This window comes from Salvelinus namaycush, chromosome 7 (assembly GCF_016432855.1).
Source record: "Salvelinus namaycush isolate Seneca chromosome 7, SaNama_1.0, whole genome shotgun sequence".
NCBI classification, from domain to species: Eukaryota; Metazoa; Chordata; class Actinopteri; order Salmoniformes; family Salmonidae; genus Salvelinus; species Salvelinus namaycush.
The window spans coordinates 55,631,149-55,649,687 of NC_052313.1; the positions used below are offsets into that span (position 1 = coordinate 55,631,149).

The 18,539-nt window shown below is 45.0% G+C and overlaps 2 protein-coding genes across 2 annotated transcripts; one reads left to right on the top strand and one right to left on the bottom strand.

Annotated features, from left to right (window-relative positions):
* Nucleotides 1–5,075: 5,075 nt before the first annotated feature.
* Nucleotides 5,076–10,280, bottom strand: LOC120050853 (keratin, type I cytoskeletal 18-like). Its single transcript, XM_038997381.1, has 8 exons — nt 9,945–10,280; nt 9,664–9,746; nt 9,248–9,404; nt 8,927–9,088; nt 7,533–7,658; nt 6,400–6,626; nt 6,130–6,164; nt 5,076–5,461 (listed from the first exon to the last, which is right to left on the bottom strand). The coding sequence occupies exons 1-8, from the start codon at nt 10,278–10,280 to the stop codon at nt 5,076–5,078; spliced, it is 1,512 nt and encodes a 503-aa protein (XP_038853309.1).
* A 384-nt stretch (nt 10,281–10,664) lies between these two features.
* LOC120050854 (intermediate filament protein ON3-like) lies at nt 10,665–18,178 on the top strand. Its single transcript, XM_038997382.1, has 8 exons — nt 10,665–10,865; nt 12,118–12,326; nt 14,075–14,231; nt 14,948–15,112; nt 16,049–16,174; nt 16,598–16,818; nt 17,072–17,097; nt 18,012–18,178. Exons 1-8 carry the CDS (start codon nt 10,665–10,667, stop codon nt 18,176–18,178), a joined length of 1,272 nt encoding a protein of 423 aa, XP_038853310.1.
* Nucleotides 18,179–18,539: the final 361 nt, after the last annotated feature.

An 18,539-nucleotide genomic window follows, 5' to 3' on the forward strand; every position in this document is an offset into this window, starting at 1 on the left:
ACACTACTATGAATAGATCTGTCTACCAACCAACAACACACTGATGTGCTCAACACAAAATACTATGAATAGATCTGTCTGCCAACCAACAACACACTGATGTGCTCAACACAAAACACTACTATGAATAGATCTGTCTACCAACCAACACACTGATGTGCTCAACACAAAACACTACTATGAATAGATCTGTCTACCAACCAACAACACACTGATGTGCTCAACACAAAACACTACTATGAATAGATCTGTCTACCAACCAACACACTGATGTGCTCAACACAAAACACTACTATGAATAGATCTGTCTACCAACCACACACTGATGTGCTCAACACAAAACACTACTATGAATAGATCTGTCTACCAACCAACACACTGATGTGCTCAACACAAAACACTACTATGAATAGATCTGTCTACCAACCACACACTGATGTGCTCAACACAAAACACTACTATGAATAGATCTGTCTACCAACCAACACACTGATGTGCTCAACACAAAACACTACTATGAATAGATCTGTCTACCAACCACACACTGATGTGCTCAACACAAAACACTACTATGAATATCCCATCAGTAGGTTTATGCCTTTTGCATTTTCAGTGTTCCACTGTAGCTGGTTGTAAAAGATTGTCACAGTAATGTATACCTACTCAAATATACATAAACACACACAAATGCAATAGCGACATTGTCATTTATTTCCAAAAATGCAATATTTTGAACACTTGTGTTTTGTATGTAACACTTTCTGTACCCAACAGGAGAAAACCAGGAAAAACATTCAGTGAGATAAAGGGGTTTCTGTACAAAAAATGAAAGTGGCTCATTCTTCCAAAACTCCAAACAAAGACAAACACATGCAAAATGTAAGGAAAAAGACATTAGGCTGCATCCTGCCTCCTATTTTGGCCACAGCACCTCCTCTACATCACAAGCCATGTTCTCCCTGGCTAAACAGCGGGGAAAGAATCTTCTGGAGTGACGGATCCAGCCCCCACATCAACTTCACCACATGCATCCTCCAATTCCTGGAGAAGAGGCATGGAGGGGATGGCGATCATACACCTTCCATCCCCATGCCAGAAAAAAAACATTCGATAGGGTTTAGTAATGGGGAATATGGTGGGAGGTATAGAACAATAATTGTGTGTGGTCGATGAACCAGTTGTGGACCAGAGCATCCCGGTGGAAACTCATGTTGTCCCAAATGACAACATACCTGGGCTGCTCTGGTCCACCCCTCCACTCGGCTGGAATGAGGATGCCATGTAGTGTGTCCAGGAATGTGATGAGAAGGGCGGTGTTGTAGGGACCAAGGTTGGCATGGTGATGGAGGACACCTCGCTGGCTAACGGCTGCACACATGGTGATATTCCCTCCACGCTGTCCAGGGACATTCACAATGGCACGGTGGCCAATAATGTTCCGTCCCCGTCCCCTTCTTCTGGCTTGGTTGAAGCCAGCCTCAATGTAAATATAAACGTACTGAATTGCAGCAGCATCCAGCTCCAAGACTCTCTGAAATAGACAAGACAATGTGACAGACCTAGAGCAGTCAGTATGGTGAGACACAATACACTGGATTACAGTACTGTAATGTGTCTATACAGTGCTGATATGGTAGTAAATTCACAGTATATTACTTACTTGTACATATTCATTGCGCTGTTCTTTAACCCTCTGAGTGTCGCTCAAATGGCACCCTGTAGACCTGTTTCATCCGGATTCGGTTGTGCTGTAATACACGGTCCAATGTAGACAAGCCCACCTGGTGAATGTTACTGAGTATTGTATCTGCAATTATGTGGTTCTGGATTTTTCGCTGTCTAATGTTGTTTGCCACCACCATGTTCACAATAGCGATCTCCTGTTCTGGTGTGAACAGCCGGTGTCTCCCACCATGGCCTCGCCGTCTCTCAGTTCTGCAGAAGATCCACAAATATGATGTGATTGGTTACAGTAAACTAAAATAATCTATTTTCTTTCAATATGAAATGATATTACTGTAACATTGACCAACAATCCCTGAGTAACATAGGCCTGCTGATATGTCGGACTGCAGTATATATACAGTATACATACATAAAGAGCATAGTGTAGATGGTAGGTAACTTACCGGTTGTCATTTCTGAATGTATGGATGATAGATGCAACCGTGTAGCAGCTCAGGTTGTGCTGAACTCTGCCCAGCCTCTCTTATACTCAATCCATGGTTAAGCACATGGTCAACCAATGTGGCCCTGATCTCATCTGAGACAGTCCTTCCTACTCTCACTCCTTCACCATTGACTTCCAAAACAGGAGAGCTCATCTGGCCTTTTGTAGTGCTTAAGCTCTGATTTCAAAGTGAACAATTCAGTAACTAGTGTTTACACCTGTGAGGGGGTGTTGCAAATTGGTGTATAGAGCTTGGCATTGTGATTGGCGTTGCTTTCCAAAGGGACTAAAGAGAGCTTAATTTTGAATGTTGTGCCTAATGTAGAGAACTATGTAGTGTTTTGCAAAAAGTGTGATAGAATTGAAAACTGAGTGGAAAGCAGGAATTGTGTTTGCAATTTTGAAGACTTGGTTTAGGGATTTGGTACATGAGTTTCAGGTTTCGGTGATTGCGTTTCAAGTTCCAATTTTAGTGTGTAAACAATTGGGAAAAACTAATGTAGGCAGATGGTGTTTGCCAACACTAGATTGACAATGGCCAGTTCCTGGGTGAACAAACATTGCCTTCCACCCTCAGGTCTTTGTGATGGGGCCGTGAGTCGGAAGCAGGTGAAACATTAAGAAAACCAAACCAAGAACACGACACTAACATAAGGCAGAACGCCGATACACAAGAACAATACCAACTGGTGAGTGAACATGGGAGTGTGACATATAGGGGAGGAAATTAAATGAAGGAAATGGAGTCCAGGTGTGAATCATAATGATTAACAGGTGTGCGTAATGACGGGTTCGCGCAAAGCTGATTTCCAGGACCGGTGGTTAGTATTCTGGTGAGGTCACGCATCAGAGGGGAGGAGCAGGAGCAGACATGAGTCATCTGGTAGTTCTGTAGAAAATCCAATAATGTGATGTTATTGTTCTTTTTTACATCCTGTACACAGTAACATCAAAACTGTATTACATGTACTTAACAGCACTATACCCATTTGTTTTGTTCACTGAGGAGCATAGACCTAATATTGTAGGACTACATTGCAGATTTTGCATCACAGTACAATACAACAATTACATAGGTACAGTAATGTAGAAAGTTGAAGACATACCTGTTCTCCAGTCTAAATGTCAATATTATGGATGCTACCGTGTAGCAACTCAAGTTGGGCTGGACTCTCTGCCCAGCCTCCCTCATCGTCAGGCTATGATTTATGACATGGTTCACTAAAGTGGCCCTGATGTTGTTGGAAATATGTCTCCGTCTATTGCCTGGTCCCCTTCTTTGTTCTCTCGCTCTCGCTGCGTACATGTCTGTAAAGTTCTCACAAAAGAGGTGAGTTTACCTGAGGTCTATTTGTAGTGGTAAGGCTCAGACTAATTGGTGTTCAATTACTGTTGAAGTGTTTTCATGTGTGTGCGTGTGTGTGGGTGTTGCCAATTTCAGGTATGTTTTGCATTTTGAATAGAAGTGTTTTCCCTATGATTGCAAGAGATTTCCTTCTTGAACGAAGTGTCTAATGTAAGAAACAGTGTGTAGTGTTTTGAAAGTGTGTTGCAGAATTACAAACACAGTGCAAACAAAGTGCAAAGCATAAAATGGGTGTGTACTTTTGGTGCCTTTGTTTAAGGCATGGTTACAAAAGTGAAGGTTTTGATGCTTTTGTCTGAGCATTCACTTTCAGTGTGGAAGCAATCGGCAAAAACTGTGATAGAAAATGACTCTAGTAAAAGTGAGTCACCCAGTAAAATACTACTTGAGTAAAAGTTAGAAAGTATTTGGTTTTAAATATACTTAAGTATCAAAAGTAAAAGTATAAATCATTTCAAATGGCTTAGATTAAGCAAACCAGATGGAACTATTTTCATGTTTTCTAACACTCAGACATAATTTACAAACAAAGCATTTGTGTTAAGTGAGTCCGCCAGATCAGAGGCATTAGGGATGACCAGGGATGTTTTCTTGATAAATGCATAAATTGGACCATTTTCCTGTCCTGCTAAGCATTCAAAATGTAACGAGTAATTTTGGGTGTGAGGGAAAATGTTGAGTAAAAATTACCTGATTTTCTTTAGGAATGTAGTGAAGTAAAAGAAAAATTTGTCAAAAATTGAAATAGTAAAGTAAAGTACAGATACCCAAAAAAAACAACTTAAGAGTACTTAAAAGTATTTTTTACTTAAGTACTTTACACCACTGAATAAGGTCATCAGAATGTCTGTTATGGCTATACACGTCTGGCTTGACTAGGCTACCTGCTGATACCTGGCCTCAGTCCTTGTTTCACAGAATCTAATCTTACATGTCATCAATTGTAGTTGTCATTCACGGGAGACGACATGTTTACTGTTGCATTGTCTTTGGTTTCACTTTAGCTTCTCTGTGAAAATAGCTCTATTTGATTTAGATCCAATTCCTCAGAACTCCAGTCCTCACTTCCTCAGATCAGTGTCAATGTTTCTGTGGGTGAACAGTAAACACACAGCCACTATTTTCAGTCCAGCAGTTTTAGGCCCACCACTACAACACTACACTTACTACCCAGGGAATATTGCACAACTCATTGGTAATAAAAACAATAGTTAATGTCTTGAACAAGACAACTGGAAGACATTGATGATACAGAGTCAAGAACAATGTGTTGAACGTATTTATTTTGTAAAGAAACATCTCTGAGAAAGAATGCAATGGATTAACAACACCAAATCTACCTCAAACCGTACACAACATCATTAGTTACGATGCTGGGCTTCAAAACACGAAGAGAAAAGACTAGAGGGATGGGGGTTGAGGTGAGGAGGGGGTTTCAGGGGGCAGACTTCTTTATGGGTTTCTCTTTATGGTCATTATTGTCTGCATCGGAGGAGGAAGAAGACACAAGAGGAGGAATCTTTCTTTGGTTTATCCTCTTCAGCTGGGGCCTGCTTCGGTTGTTGGTGTCTCAGCCTTAGCTGCCTTTGTAGGAGCCTCTGTATTTGTGGGGGCCTCTTGAGTTGCAGGGGCTTCTGTCTTTTTTGTGGGGGCCTCTTGGATTGGAGGGAGACTTTTCTGAGTTGCAGGGGCTTCTGTCTTATTTGTGGGGGCCTCTTGAGTTGCAGGGGCTTCTGTCTTCTTTGTGGGGGCCTCTTGGATTGGAGGGAGACTTTTCTGAGTTGCAGGGGCTTCTGTCTTCTTTGTGGGGGCCTCTTGGATTGGAGGGAGACTTTTCTGAGTTGCCGGGGCTTCTGTCTTTTTGGGGACCTCCTTTCCATCCACCTCATCCTTCATCAAGGCTTTCTTAGGTGGCTGGGGCGGCTCTGATGTGGAGTCAGGAAAGAGGAAGAAGATCTCAGTCTGAAGGTTTTGTAGGATGTTTTTCAGGTTTTCAGGATGTTTTTCATGTTTTTCAGTAGCTTTGTGGAACCATCCTGATTGCTACGCTCACCATTCTGTTTCTGTGTAAATCAGAGTGTGAGCTATTGCGTGATCAGGACGGTTCCACCAGACTCTAATAGATGAAGACATACAATTTGAATTGGAAATGTATAGTATATTGGCCATGTTCAAATCAAATTGCACATCCTACTTGAATCAGATGTTTGTATGAATTGAATAGACACCACCTCTGCAACACATCCACATAACATTGGGATCAAATGAATCAATGAATCAATGTCTAACAATCGTACAAGGAACAACTCACAATCAGAATACCATTGGATCTGTCTACAACATGTTAAGAACATTGTCTTTGACAACATTCAGTTATACAGTGACATAGGTAGGTAGTACAGACAGAGTGATATTAGCCATAACTGAGAATGAACAGCAATCTGGAGTGGTGTTAGAGCGCACTGTGACTGATTGGTCCGTGAGACAGAGACATCTTAGATGGACAGTGATATAATGGTATGTTGGATTCCCTGGTGTCTTCTCCCCATACATCAGATCAGATGGTTCAGTAGGGCCGATGTCCAGTACTTACCACAATTCACTGCCTGCTCTAAAGAAAAGCCCACGCTGTTAGGGAAGAGGATAAATTACACCACTTAACCGGCAACTTGAAATGTAATACCAGGTTTACTGCAAATGTGTTACAGCTACAGACCCTATATAAACTGAATGTTGTTTGATCCTATGTATAGGTACCTCATTATAAGCCATGGGCTAACTGGGAGTACTGGCTATGACAACCCACATCAAGTCATGAGTACTGAGCCCCCATTCCCTCTGGGTTTGTGCATCGTTAGCTCACCTGTCGTCGGGGGCGATGTCGTGCATTAGGCTGCGGTAGTTCTCGATCTCGGCCTCCAGCTTCATCTTGACGTGAAGCAGCTCCTGGTAGTCATCCACATGCCTCTCCACCTGCGTCCTCACCTGGACCAGCTCTCCCTCCAACTGCAGCAGGATCTTATTGAGGCGGGTCATCTCACGGTTGTACCGCCCATCCGTGTCCTTCAGAGATTCCTCGTGGGAGTGGACCTGTGACGGACAAGGAAAGAGACCAATCAATTTGTGAGCAGATGTGACGGACAGGCACAGGGACCAATCAAATCGATTTGAACTCACTACTTTTATTTGTATTTCCTGACTATAAAGACACCCAGCCAAGCATTGTGAAATGCTATCAGATGTTGGACTGTTTTGTATTAGTTGTTGTTGATAAATCAAGTTCACATATGTTCTAGGTGGCGACCATATTGATGACAGGTCATGAAGTTCAGTCTGGTTTGTAATGACAGAGTTCAATGTAATAACCAGGTTGGCTGGAATGTGTGTCGACAACACAGCTATGTTACATCCCTATATAGAGGTGTTGCATTCTCTGTATGTTACGGGATGTGTGTGCATAGTTGACCCCTGTTTAGCATGGTCAGCTTTACCTTGACCCAGTTTACAGTTGACCTACACTCTTAGATAAAAAGGTGCTATTTAGGGTTATTCGGCGGTTCCCATAGGAGAACCCTTTGAAGAACCTTTTCGGTTACAGGTAGAACCCTTTTGGTTCCATGTAGAACCCTTTCTAAAGAGGGTTCTACATTGACCACAAAATGGTTCTACCTGGAACCAATAATGGTTCTCCTATGGGGATAGCTGAACCCTTTTTTCTAAGCATGTACGACAGTACAGGTGATGTATGGGGGTTACCTATGTTGGGTATGGTCCGGTGTGTGTGATGTCACTGGTCAGGTGATGTGAGTGTTTTACTATAGCATCATTTACATGGGCTACAATATGATGACATACCAAAACCAACACAGGGGGACAGAATGGAGTCTTTTCAGCCGGAAATGTGTGTGTGTGTGTGTGCGTGCGTGCGTGCGCGTGTGCGTGCGTGCGTGCGAGCGAGCGAGCGAGAGAGAGATAGTGCAGGTAGGTATGTTTTACCAAGCTCATTATAGACTGTATGTCTATCTCCAGGAGGTGTCTCTGTCTGCGCAGGTCTTTGAGCTCATTCTTGCCTGAATGCAGAGCCTCAGTATTCTGAACCACCTCTACCTTGATGCTGTCAAACTGTCAGAGAGAGAGAGAGAATCAAACTCAGAACTGAAAACCAAAAAAGCACTGTACAACAGCAAGATGCTGACACTAATTGAGGAGTCCATAAACACAAACAACTTCTGGCAAAATTGGAAAAACCTAAAAAAAAAAGGACAGGAATTAGCAATACAGAGGCATTTGTGTGTAACAGTAACCTGGGAAGGTTTTCTGTAGTATTATAAATGTAAGAGTTCTAAACTTCCTTAATAAGCACAATGTCTTGAGTAAAAGCCAAATTGGATTTATACCAAAACATCGCACGACCGATCATATTTACACCCTACACACCCTGATAGATAAACAAGTCTACCAAAATAATACCAAAATGTACGCTTGCTTTATCGACTTCCAAAAAGCATTTGATTCTATTTGGCATACAGGACTGTTCTACGAAGTTATTGAAAGTGGTGTAATGGGTAAAACATATTACATAATTAGTTCAATGTATACTGGGAATACATTGAGATTCAAAATTGGCAAGAAAATAACTTAATTCTTTAAACAGTAGTGGGGCCTTCGCCAGGGTTGCAATCTGAGCCCTGCGCTCTTCAATATTTAAATCGACGAATTGGCCACTATTCTATAAAAATCCTCAGCCCCTGGTGTTAGTCTCCACAGCCTTGCCATTGAGATGGGTAGACCCAGGAAAACCTGGCTCCGTGTAGAGGAAAGGCTGTGCAACCACTGCACCACAGCAGAACCTGAGACAGAGCTGCATTTCCTGACAAAATGTCAAAAAATATAAAACAATTAGAGAGTGTCATTTTCCCAAATTTGAAACCCTTATTCAAGGTTTCAAAGACCTCTCTGATGAGAATAGGCTGCCCGTCCTGTTGGGGGAGGACGCAGAGAGCTATGGGTTGGCAGCGCACTACAGTACATTGCTGCCTGCCATAAGATGAGTCAGTGTCTGACATACTAACATATGCTTATTGTTATTGTAATTGTTCAATGTATGGTTATTTTGACCCTTGATTATTGTAGTTACTGCTGTCCCATTGACAATATTGATTATTATTATTTGAATTATGTTAATATTGTAAATCTTTGGCAATATGTACATTGTTACATCATGCCAATAAAGGAAATTTAATTGAATTGAGAGAGAGAGAGAGAGAGAGAGAGATAGCGAGCGAGATTAATTAATTAAGGAATGAACAAACAAACAAGCGAAGGAATTAGATAATTAATGAACAAACTAATATAGTGTGGTTCATTGATAAGGAAGTAAATCTTCATACCTTGCTCTGGTACCAGTCGTCGGTATCCTTGAGGTTCTTCTTGGCCAGTTTCTCGTACTGGGAGCGGATCTTGTTGAGTGTATCACTCAGGTTATTGTCCTGGGAGTCAAACTCCACGAGGACGTTGGAGTCCTTGATCTTCTTACGCAGCTCATCAACGTCCTGCATGCAGCAGGGGAGAATACAGTAGTTATTATGGGCTATTTCAAGTAAAAGCTGCTCTAGGATCATCTCTCCTATTCCCAGCTATAAACCTAACCATTATGAGGTAAATCTCAACACTGTTCCAGGAACAGTGGGTGAATGAGTGTGTGCCCTTACATCCTTATGGTCCTTCTTGAGGACGGCGAGCTCTTCCTTCACAGACTCGACCTGGCTCTCCAGCTGCATGCGGTTCAGGTTGGTGTCGTCAATCATCTTCTTCAGACCAATCAGGTCCCGCTCCACAGTCTTCCTGGCCTGCTTCTCGTTGTCCAGCCTGCAGAGGAGAGGACAGGAGCATGTCTCTCTTAGCCCCATACAATGTAAAAAGCCCCATTGGGTTTTAGCAAAGACTGCTATATGTAAATGAGCACCATTTTTATAAATGTTTTTATTATAATGACATAATAATAATAATCCAATAATATAAATTTTATTTTGTGTATTTTTGTCCTATTTCTATTTTTTATTAATTGAAGGTTAAATAAATCTCCAGGTCTTTTTCTATAATAAATTGATAGCATGTCATGTCTCACTTGTTTTTGAAGTCATCATTGGCCAGTTTGGTGTTGTCAATTTGCAGTAACAAACGTGCATTATCCATGGTCATATCACGGAGCTGAAACCGAGAGAACATGGACCAGTTATTGAGAATTCAGTAAACACACCAAACGATTCACAGACAGAGATCAAGTGACTATCAGGTGAATAAGCTCAGCTGACATACAGTACTGTACATTGATCATTTAAAGGGCAAAAATGCGGAATAAATCAGTCTAATTAATCATATTAAATAATTAACTGAGTGAAAAATCACCTTCTTCCTGAGGTCATTCAACGGTTTCTCAACCACATCCCAGTCACGGCCGTTGGGGTCTCCTCTCTTGTCCAAGATGTCCTGAATCTGGTCCTCCAGATCTTTATTGGCTTCCTCCAGGTTCCTCACCCTGCCCAGGTAGCCGGACAGACGGTCGTTGAGACCCTTCATGGTCTTCTTATCATCCGGGGCGGGCCCGGGGGCAGGAGAGACATCGTTTGAATTCTCTGGGTCAGAACGCATCGCGTTCCGTAGCCCCTCCAGACTGGCCACGGACACCCTGGAGCCTCTTCCCCCGGCCCCACTGAACATGCTAAAGGCTCTGTTACTAGACATGGCAGTAGTTGGTTGAATGGGTGAGTTGAGAAAGAAAATAGAGAGGCAGTGTAGAACCGATAGTCACCTGTACAGGTAGTGATTGAGAGATGCGAGGGACTGTTTTTATACCGCTGCTCAACACCTGAAACCGGCCCCAAAGATACGATTGGCTGTAGTACGTCCAGCACACCCCCGGGCAAACAGGTTTAGAGTAAACATACAAGTTTTCCTTTGTGACTTTGTTGTTTTTACTATGAAATTTAGAGTTCCACCTCAGCTGATTGGACAGAGGCAGACACCTGAGTGGTGAAGGTTGGTCCTTGCCCACCTTAAAATCGGGTAATAACCTGATACTTGAGACTCCTTCTCTGTCTGTCATCCTGACAAGAACACAAAGACAAGATGTCCAAACCAGGCGGATACAGCAGCCAGTCCGACACTCCCTCCGGTAACAAGCCCAAAAGCTACCCGAACGTCGCCACTAACAAGGACCTTCTAGAGCCCAACAACCCGAAGGTGGACCCGAAGGACCAGTCAGCCAAGACCCAGGAGAAGGACCAGATGGTTGGACTCAACGACAAGTTTATAGCGTTTATTGACAAGGTGTGTTATTTTATTATTCTATTATTATTATTATTGATTGGATTGATAATTTTACTAAATCAATACATTGATACAATAGGTCTGTCTGAAGTCTGCTGGTAATAGAGAAACACCTGTATGACACTCCTACATAATTATTTCAGCCATATGATATTTGATTTGATGCTTAATTTATACATTTTCTTCCAATTCATTGTGTAATAATTCCATTAGATAGACCCAAAACACATCTTGAGATAAAAAACAAATGTATATTTCTAATTATCTACAGGCCTACGTTTTGATACATTCTACTTAACTGTCATTATACTTCATTACCACCTTTACATAGTTAGAAGCCTACCTTCAGTAAAATAAGAGCCTCTGTAATCATCCCAGCAGCGGGGTTTATGTAGCCAAAACATTCTACCCAGAGAGAGGTGTTCTAGCGGTCTCATCACCATCACTCACACCTGTAAAGAAAACCTGTCAGACATAGAGTCTCCTGCTCTCTCACTCCCTCTCTCTCTCATTCTTTCTCTCACTTTCATTCTCTCTTCTCTCTCTCCTTCGATCATAGGGCGTTTTCAACTGCTAAGGTGCCACCTTGTGGCCAATAACAGAATACCATTTCAAAATGGAATTATTTTTAATCTCTTGCGAATTTTCCAAATCAATTTTCTTTAATAGATTTTTGGACTTGGATTTAGTCAATATTATATAATATTTTTGTTGGGTTACATTTGTGAGTGTGGGGGCCTATTTGTTGTTAACAGACCATAGTGTGAGTATGTTGTAGTGAATCACACATTGGTTCTATATTTAATGGCCATGAGAGTCTGGGTGTAAACCTAATGCATGTTGCTGCCACCAAGCAGCCAGAAAGTGTGCTTGCCACACAGACACACACGGTGGAATTTTAGCTGTGGGCAGATCTGGTGTTGCTCAGTTAGTGTAATGAGACCCTTCATCACTGAGGCTCCACATAAGTGCCCACACACACGCACGCACGCACACGCACACACACACACAATGGCATCCCACAAGACTAACAGGTTGTAGAGTCACTTTTTCAATATCTGTTAAATTCCTGCTAGCAGAGAAGTGGAGGCTTACAAATCTTAACCCACAATCCCCCAGTGACATGAATAAAAAAATGGATAGGAGTTTTTTCCTTCTATAACTCATTGTAGTTTACTCTGACTGGTTTCAGATGCAACCACCTTGATTGAGTTTCTGATCCAATATACTCTCTCTCTCCTTCTCCCTTTAGGTGCAAAACCTGGAGCAGCAGAACAAGGTCCTGGACACGCGCCTGAAGATCCTGAAGGAGCAGGAGGACTACCAAGGCAACGTGGACGCTGTGGTCCAACAGCTGGCCAACGAGTTGCAGCGGCAGATCGAGAACCTGGCCCGGGACAAACAGAAACTGAAGCAGGAGCTGGCCCGCTGCCAGGACGAAGTGGACCAGACACGCAACAAGTCAGTGACTTCACAGAGCCTTCACAGAGCCTTTCGTAGTTAAGAGTTAATAGAATCGAATAGAACAGAATACAATGGAATACAATACAAAATAATACAGTGCAATACAATAGAATGGCATTGAATTGGACAACATGCCCTGCAAAAGATAGATCTAAATTATGAATGTATTTACCATTTCAGGGACGCCCTAACAAACCACCCAACACATGATTCCTGTGAAGCAGGCCTAGGGAGAAAACTAGGACAGTCAATTGTATAATATAAATCCTAGTTTAGATATTGTACAGGTCACCAGGCCTCCAGGAAATGCCACAGTCCACAACAGGAACCTCATCAGTCTAAAGTGACAAACAGCGTTTTCTCACGCTAGGCTACGGAGCATTTTTCCACCTGGGTCCCCAGTCCTCAAGAGTCGGAGGTGCTAATTCTTTATCCTTACATAAGCCTCTGTCCACTGGGTTGAGTTAAGTATGTACAGGGGGGCTCTGGTGTGCCCTGCACTATGTCTGTGGGGAGAGGTAAATGTACTGTAGTCAGTGTACACTCCCCAGCCCCTCTACTCCACTCTACCCCCTAACCATGGACCTCTGTGTTGCACAGTACCCACAGACATGGCTCTGAGAGTGGAGAAAATGTGGAACCCTTAGGGAGCTGGGCCCATTCATCCCATCCATCCTGGGCTCTTACCCAGTCTGGATCAGCTCAACACAGGCACGCTATGCTAGGGTGTCTGACTTGGAGGGGTTAGAGGGGAACAAAGCTGCAGATGTTCTGACAGTAGGATGATAAATTGACATGTCAGTGAAAGGGGTTTGGGGATGCGTGTGGTGTGTGGTGTGTCGTGGTGTGGTGTGTCATGGTGTGGTGTGTCGTGGTGTGTTGTGTCATGGTGTGGTGTGTCGTGGTGTGGTGTGTCGTGGTGTGGTGTGTCGTGGTGTGGTGTGGTGTGTCGTGTCGTGTCGTGGTATGGTGTGTCGTGGCGTGGCGTGGTGTGTCGTGGCGTGGTGTGGTGTGTCGTGGTGTGTCGTGGCGTGATGTGTCATAGTGTGGTGTGTCATGGTGTGGTGTGTCATGGTGTGTCGTGGTGTGTCGTGGTGTGGTGTGTTGTGTTGTGTCGTGGTATGGTGTGTCGTGGTGTGGTGTGTCATGATGTGGTGTGGTGTGTCGTGATGTGTCGTGGTGTGTCGTGGTGTGGTGTGTCATGGTGTGGTGTGTCGTGGTGTGGTGTGTCGTGGTGTGTCGTGGTGTGGTGTGTCATGGTGTGGTGTGTCGTGGTGTGTCGTGGTGTGGTGTGTTGTGGTGTGTCATGGTATGGTGTGTCGTGGTGTGGTGTGTCGTGGTGTGTCGTGGTATGGTGTGTCGTGTCGGGGTGTGGTGTGTCGTGGTGTGTCGTGGTATGGTGTGTCGTGTCGTGGTGTGGTGTGTCGTGGTATGGTGTGTCGTGTCGTGGTGTGGTGTGGTGTCATGCTTGCGGGTGTGTGCGCTTACCTGAGCTCCCATCTCAGTCATATCATACCTGGGCGGCAGGTAGCCTAGAGGTTAAGAGCATTGGGCCTGTAACCAAAAGGTTGCTGGTTTGAATCTCCAAGCCAATTAGGTGAAACATCTGCCTGTGCCCTTGAGCAAGGCACTTAACCCTAATTTCTCCTGTATGTTGCTCTGGATAAGAGCTTCTGCTAAATGACTAAAATGTAAAATATCAAAACAACAATGTCCTCTTCATTATCCACTCTGTGGTCCTCCAGGTACCAGGATGAGATCCAGAAGAAGTCGGATCTGGAGAATGACTTTGTGATCAACAAGAAGGATGTGGATGAGGGCCACCTGGCAGCCGTGGATCTGGCTCTGGAACTGGAGGACCTGATGGGAGAACTGGACTTCCTGAGGCGGGGCTATGATGAGGTAGGCTGACTGACACACCCATCGGCCAATCAGAGGCTAGGTGGAACCAGAACCATATATAGCCTAACATGGCGTCCAGTGTAAAAGTTTGCCAAACTCTCTTTACTGCATGGCGCTGTGTGGAACTATTGCAACTGACACCTACCCAGTGCAGAAACCATCTCAAATCTGCCAACTAGGGCAGAGCGAAGGAGGCAGTTACCTGGAATGAGACGCAGCCCAGATGTCTTTCTCTTTACCCCTTTTTCTCCACAATTTCGTGGTATCCAATTGGTAGTTACAGTCTTGTCCCATCGCTGCAACTCCCGTACGGACTCGGGAGAGGCGAAGGTCGAGAGCCGTGCGTCCTCCGAAATATGACCCTGCCAAGCCGCACTGCTTCTTGACACAATGCCCACTTAACCCGGAAGCCAGCCGCCCCAATGTGTCGAAGGAAACACCGTACACCTGGCGATCGTGTCACCGTGCATTGTGTCCAGCCCGCCACAAGACTTGCTAGTGCGCGATAGGACAAGAACATCCCTGCCAGCCAAACTCTCCCCTAATTGTGTGCCGCCCCATGGCTCTCCCGATCCCGGCCGGCTGCGACAGAGCCTGGACTCGAGCCAGGATCTCTAGAGGCACAGCTAGCATTGCAATGCAGTGCCTTAGATCACTCGGGAGGCCCAGATCTCCTTCTCTAATGTAGTATTGTTGTCCTGGCTGTGGTGTGACAGGAGCTGAAGGAGCTGGAGTCTCATATCCAGAATGAGACGGTGGTCGTGAAGGAAAGCAACAAAAGATCTCTAGACATGGACGAGATCATCGACAGCGTCAAGAAACAGTACACGGACATGGCATCCCGTGCCAGAGAGGGGGCAGAGCTGTGGAACCAGAAAAAGGTGAGGATTTTTTACATTTTATGTCATTTAGCAGACACTCTAATTCAGAGAGACTTACAGGAGCAATTAAGGTTAAATGCCTTGCCCAAGGGCACATTGACATATTTTTCACCTGGTCGGCTCTGGGATTTGAACCAGCAACCTTTCGGTAACTGGCCCAACACTCTCAACCGCTGTGGTGGTGGGGGTGAGTGGTGAGGGGTGGTGAGTGGTGGTGGGGGTGAGTGATGGTGGTGGTGGTGGGAGTGGTGAGGAGTGGTGGGGGTGACTGGTGGTGGGGTGACTGGTGGTTGTGGTGGGGGTGAGTGGTGAGGGTGAGTGGTGGTGGTGGGGGGGTGAGTGGTGGTGGTGGTGGTGAGTGGTGGTGGTGAGGGTGAGTGGTGGTGGTGGGGGGGTGAGTGGTGGTGGTGGGGGGGTGAGTGGTGGTGGTGGGGGTGAGTGGTGGTGGTGGGGGGGTGAGTGGTGGTGGTGGTGGTGAGTGGTGGTGGTGAGGGGTGGTGGTGGGAGTGGTGAGTGCTGTGGTGAGTGGTGGGGATGAATGGTGTGGTGGTGAGGAGTGGGTGGTGGTGGTGAGTGGTGAGTAGTGGTGGGGGTGAGGGGTGGTGGTGGTGTTGGGAATGGTGAGTGGTGGTGGTGGTGGTTGGGGTGAGTGGTGGTGGGGGTGAGTGGTGATGGGGTGAGTGGTGATGGGGTGAGTGGTATCTATTGTCCATCAAGAATAACTTTTGTTTCGCAACTTAATCACAGTTACACATCAGAGCCACACACACCAACATTATGTATCACAGTTAATGATGTTGACGATGCAACAAGAGTGATGACTATCCTAAATATATTCACTGATTCCCCTCTATCCTTTCTCCCCCTCTTTTTCTCCCTCCCTCCCTCCCTCCCTCCCTCCCTCCCTCCCTCCCTCCCTCCCTCCCTCCCTCTCAGATGGATGACATAGTGCTGACAGCAGGTCAGTATGAGCAGGATGTACGTGATGTGAGGAAGGAGATTGCTGACATGCTCCGTCTAACACAGAGACTGAAGGCAGAGCTGGAGACCCTCAAGAAGCAGGTGAAACGCTCTTGCACGCATACACACGCATATATTTCTATATCCTTCTCCACTTCCGTTTCCCTCTGACCCTCTCCCTCCCTTTGACCCTCTCCCTTCCATTTGACCCTCTCCCTCTGACCCTCTCCCTCTGACACTCTCCCTTTGACCCTCTCTCCCTCTCCCTTTGACCCTCTCCCTCCCCCTCCCTCTGACGCTCTCCCTCCCATTTGACCCTCTCCCTCTGACCCTCTCCCTCGCCCCTCTCTCCCTCTGACACTCTCCCTTTGACCCTCTTCCCCCCTCCCTTTACCCCTGTCTCTACCCCTCTCCCTCTGACCCTCTCCCCCCCTCTCTCTGACCCCCCCCTTTCTCTCTGACCCTCTCCCTCCGACCCTCTCCCTCCGACCCTCTCCCTCTCCCTCTCTCTCTTCCCCTGTTCAGAAAATAGTTATTGAGAAGGACATTGAGGTTGTGGAGGTGGATGGGCAGAATGCGTTGGAGCAGGCCAGGGATAATATTGTTGCGCTGGAAGACGCTCTCCGCAGGGCCAAGCAGGACATGGCCCGTCAGGTCAGGGAGTACCAGGAACTGATGAACCTCAAACTGGCCCTGGACATCGAGATCGCCACCTACAGGAAGCTACTGGAGGGAGAGGAGATGAGGTGAGTGGCACAGTGGAGGGGGGGCCGGGGGAGAGAAGTGTGTGTGGTGACGGGGGATGTAGGGGGGTTATGTGTGAATGGGTGGGGTCAGGGGTGTGTTTGTGTGTGAGAGAGAGAGAGCGAGAGAGAGACAGAGACAGAGACAGAGACAGAGACAGAGACAGAGACAGAGACAGAGAGAGAGAGAGATTGAAATGGAGAAATACTGTAGTATCCTGCCTATACTTAGCCCGTATTCTCTCTGTCATTTCAGAATGAATGACCATATACGTCAGCAAGGTAAGAGCTCTTCTTATTCCCTCCAGTGGTTCACTCTCTTCTTCGTTAGTTTATTTAACCTTAGAACCTCTAGGTAGCATCTACATGATACTTTCCACTTCAGAGTAGCAGTGGTGGAAAAAGTACCCAATTTTCATACTTGAGTAAAAGTAAAGATACCTTAAAAGAAAATAACTCAAGTAAAAGTAAACGTCACCCAGTAAAATACTACTTGAGTAAAAATGTTCAAGTATTTGGTTTTAAATGTACTTAAGTATCAATAGTAAAAGTATAAATCACTTAAAATTCCTTATATTAAGCAAACCAGACAACACGATTTTCTTGTTTTTAAAATGTACAGATAGCCAGACACACACTCCAACACTCAGACATAATTTACAAACAAAGGATTTGTGTTTAGTGAGTCTGCCAGATCAGAGGCAGTAGGGATGACCAGGGATATTCTCTTGTTAAGTGCGTGAATAAGACAATTTTCCTGTCCTGCTAAGCATTAAACATGTAACAAGTACTTTTGGGTGTCAGGGAAAATGTAAGGAGTAAAAAGTACATTATTTTCTTTAGGAATATAGTTGAGTAAATGTAAAAGTTGTAAAAAATAGAAATAGTAAAGTACAGATACCCCAAACAACTAATTAAGTAGTACTTAAAAGTATTTTTACTTAAGTACTTTACACCACTGCCAAGTAGTTATTTCCCATCCTCAGTAAATGTGTAGAAGGGTGAGTAAGAAGAGAAAGATCCGATAGGAAGGAACTGTGACCTGTGTTGTGTCATGATCTGTGTGTCCTACTAAAATCAAATCATATCTCTTTTGCTCAGATTACTAAAACAACCAACCAATCCCAGTCCTTGCTTGCACGCAGACATTGATTTGCCGTCGAAGCCCCTCCTGACTCTGAAGCTCCTCCCATTAGATGCCGTTGCCCCCCCAACCAGCCCCAGGAAGCCCCTCCTGACTCTGAAGCCCCTCCCATTAGATGCCGTTGCCCCCCGAACCAGCCCCAGGAAGCGTCTGCTGATCAGAATTGAGGTGGAGGCGGGCAGGGTCATGTCCAAGAGCTTGCACTACTCTGACAATTAACCAAGTCCACCGTCACTCTGCTGTCGCTATAGTAACACGGTGTTGTACCTCTTTCTCTCTCTCTCTTTTCCATCTAAAAAACATTGCGGAGTCTTTTGTTTTACGTTAAGGTCATTGTTTAATAAGCTAAGGTGTTAAACTTACAAACTTTGTTTTCAACTGCAGTTTGAAGACCATGTGCGACTGTAACAGGAGCTCTTACAAAATGTGTCCTGTGCTCTTTTTCATTACGTTTGTGGTGGGAGAATTTATCTGTGCTTGTGTGACTGGGAAGGCCATGTCCTCCAAAGCTTGAATGTCACTGAACCAGGTCCAAAATAAAAAGAGAAAATATTAAGGTACCAAGTATGTGTATGGTTTG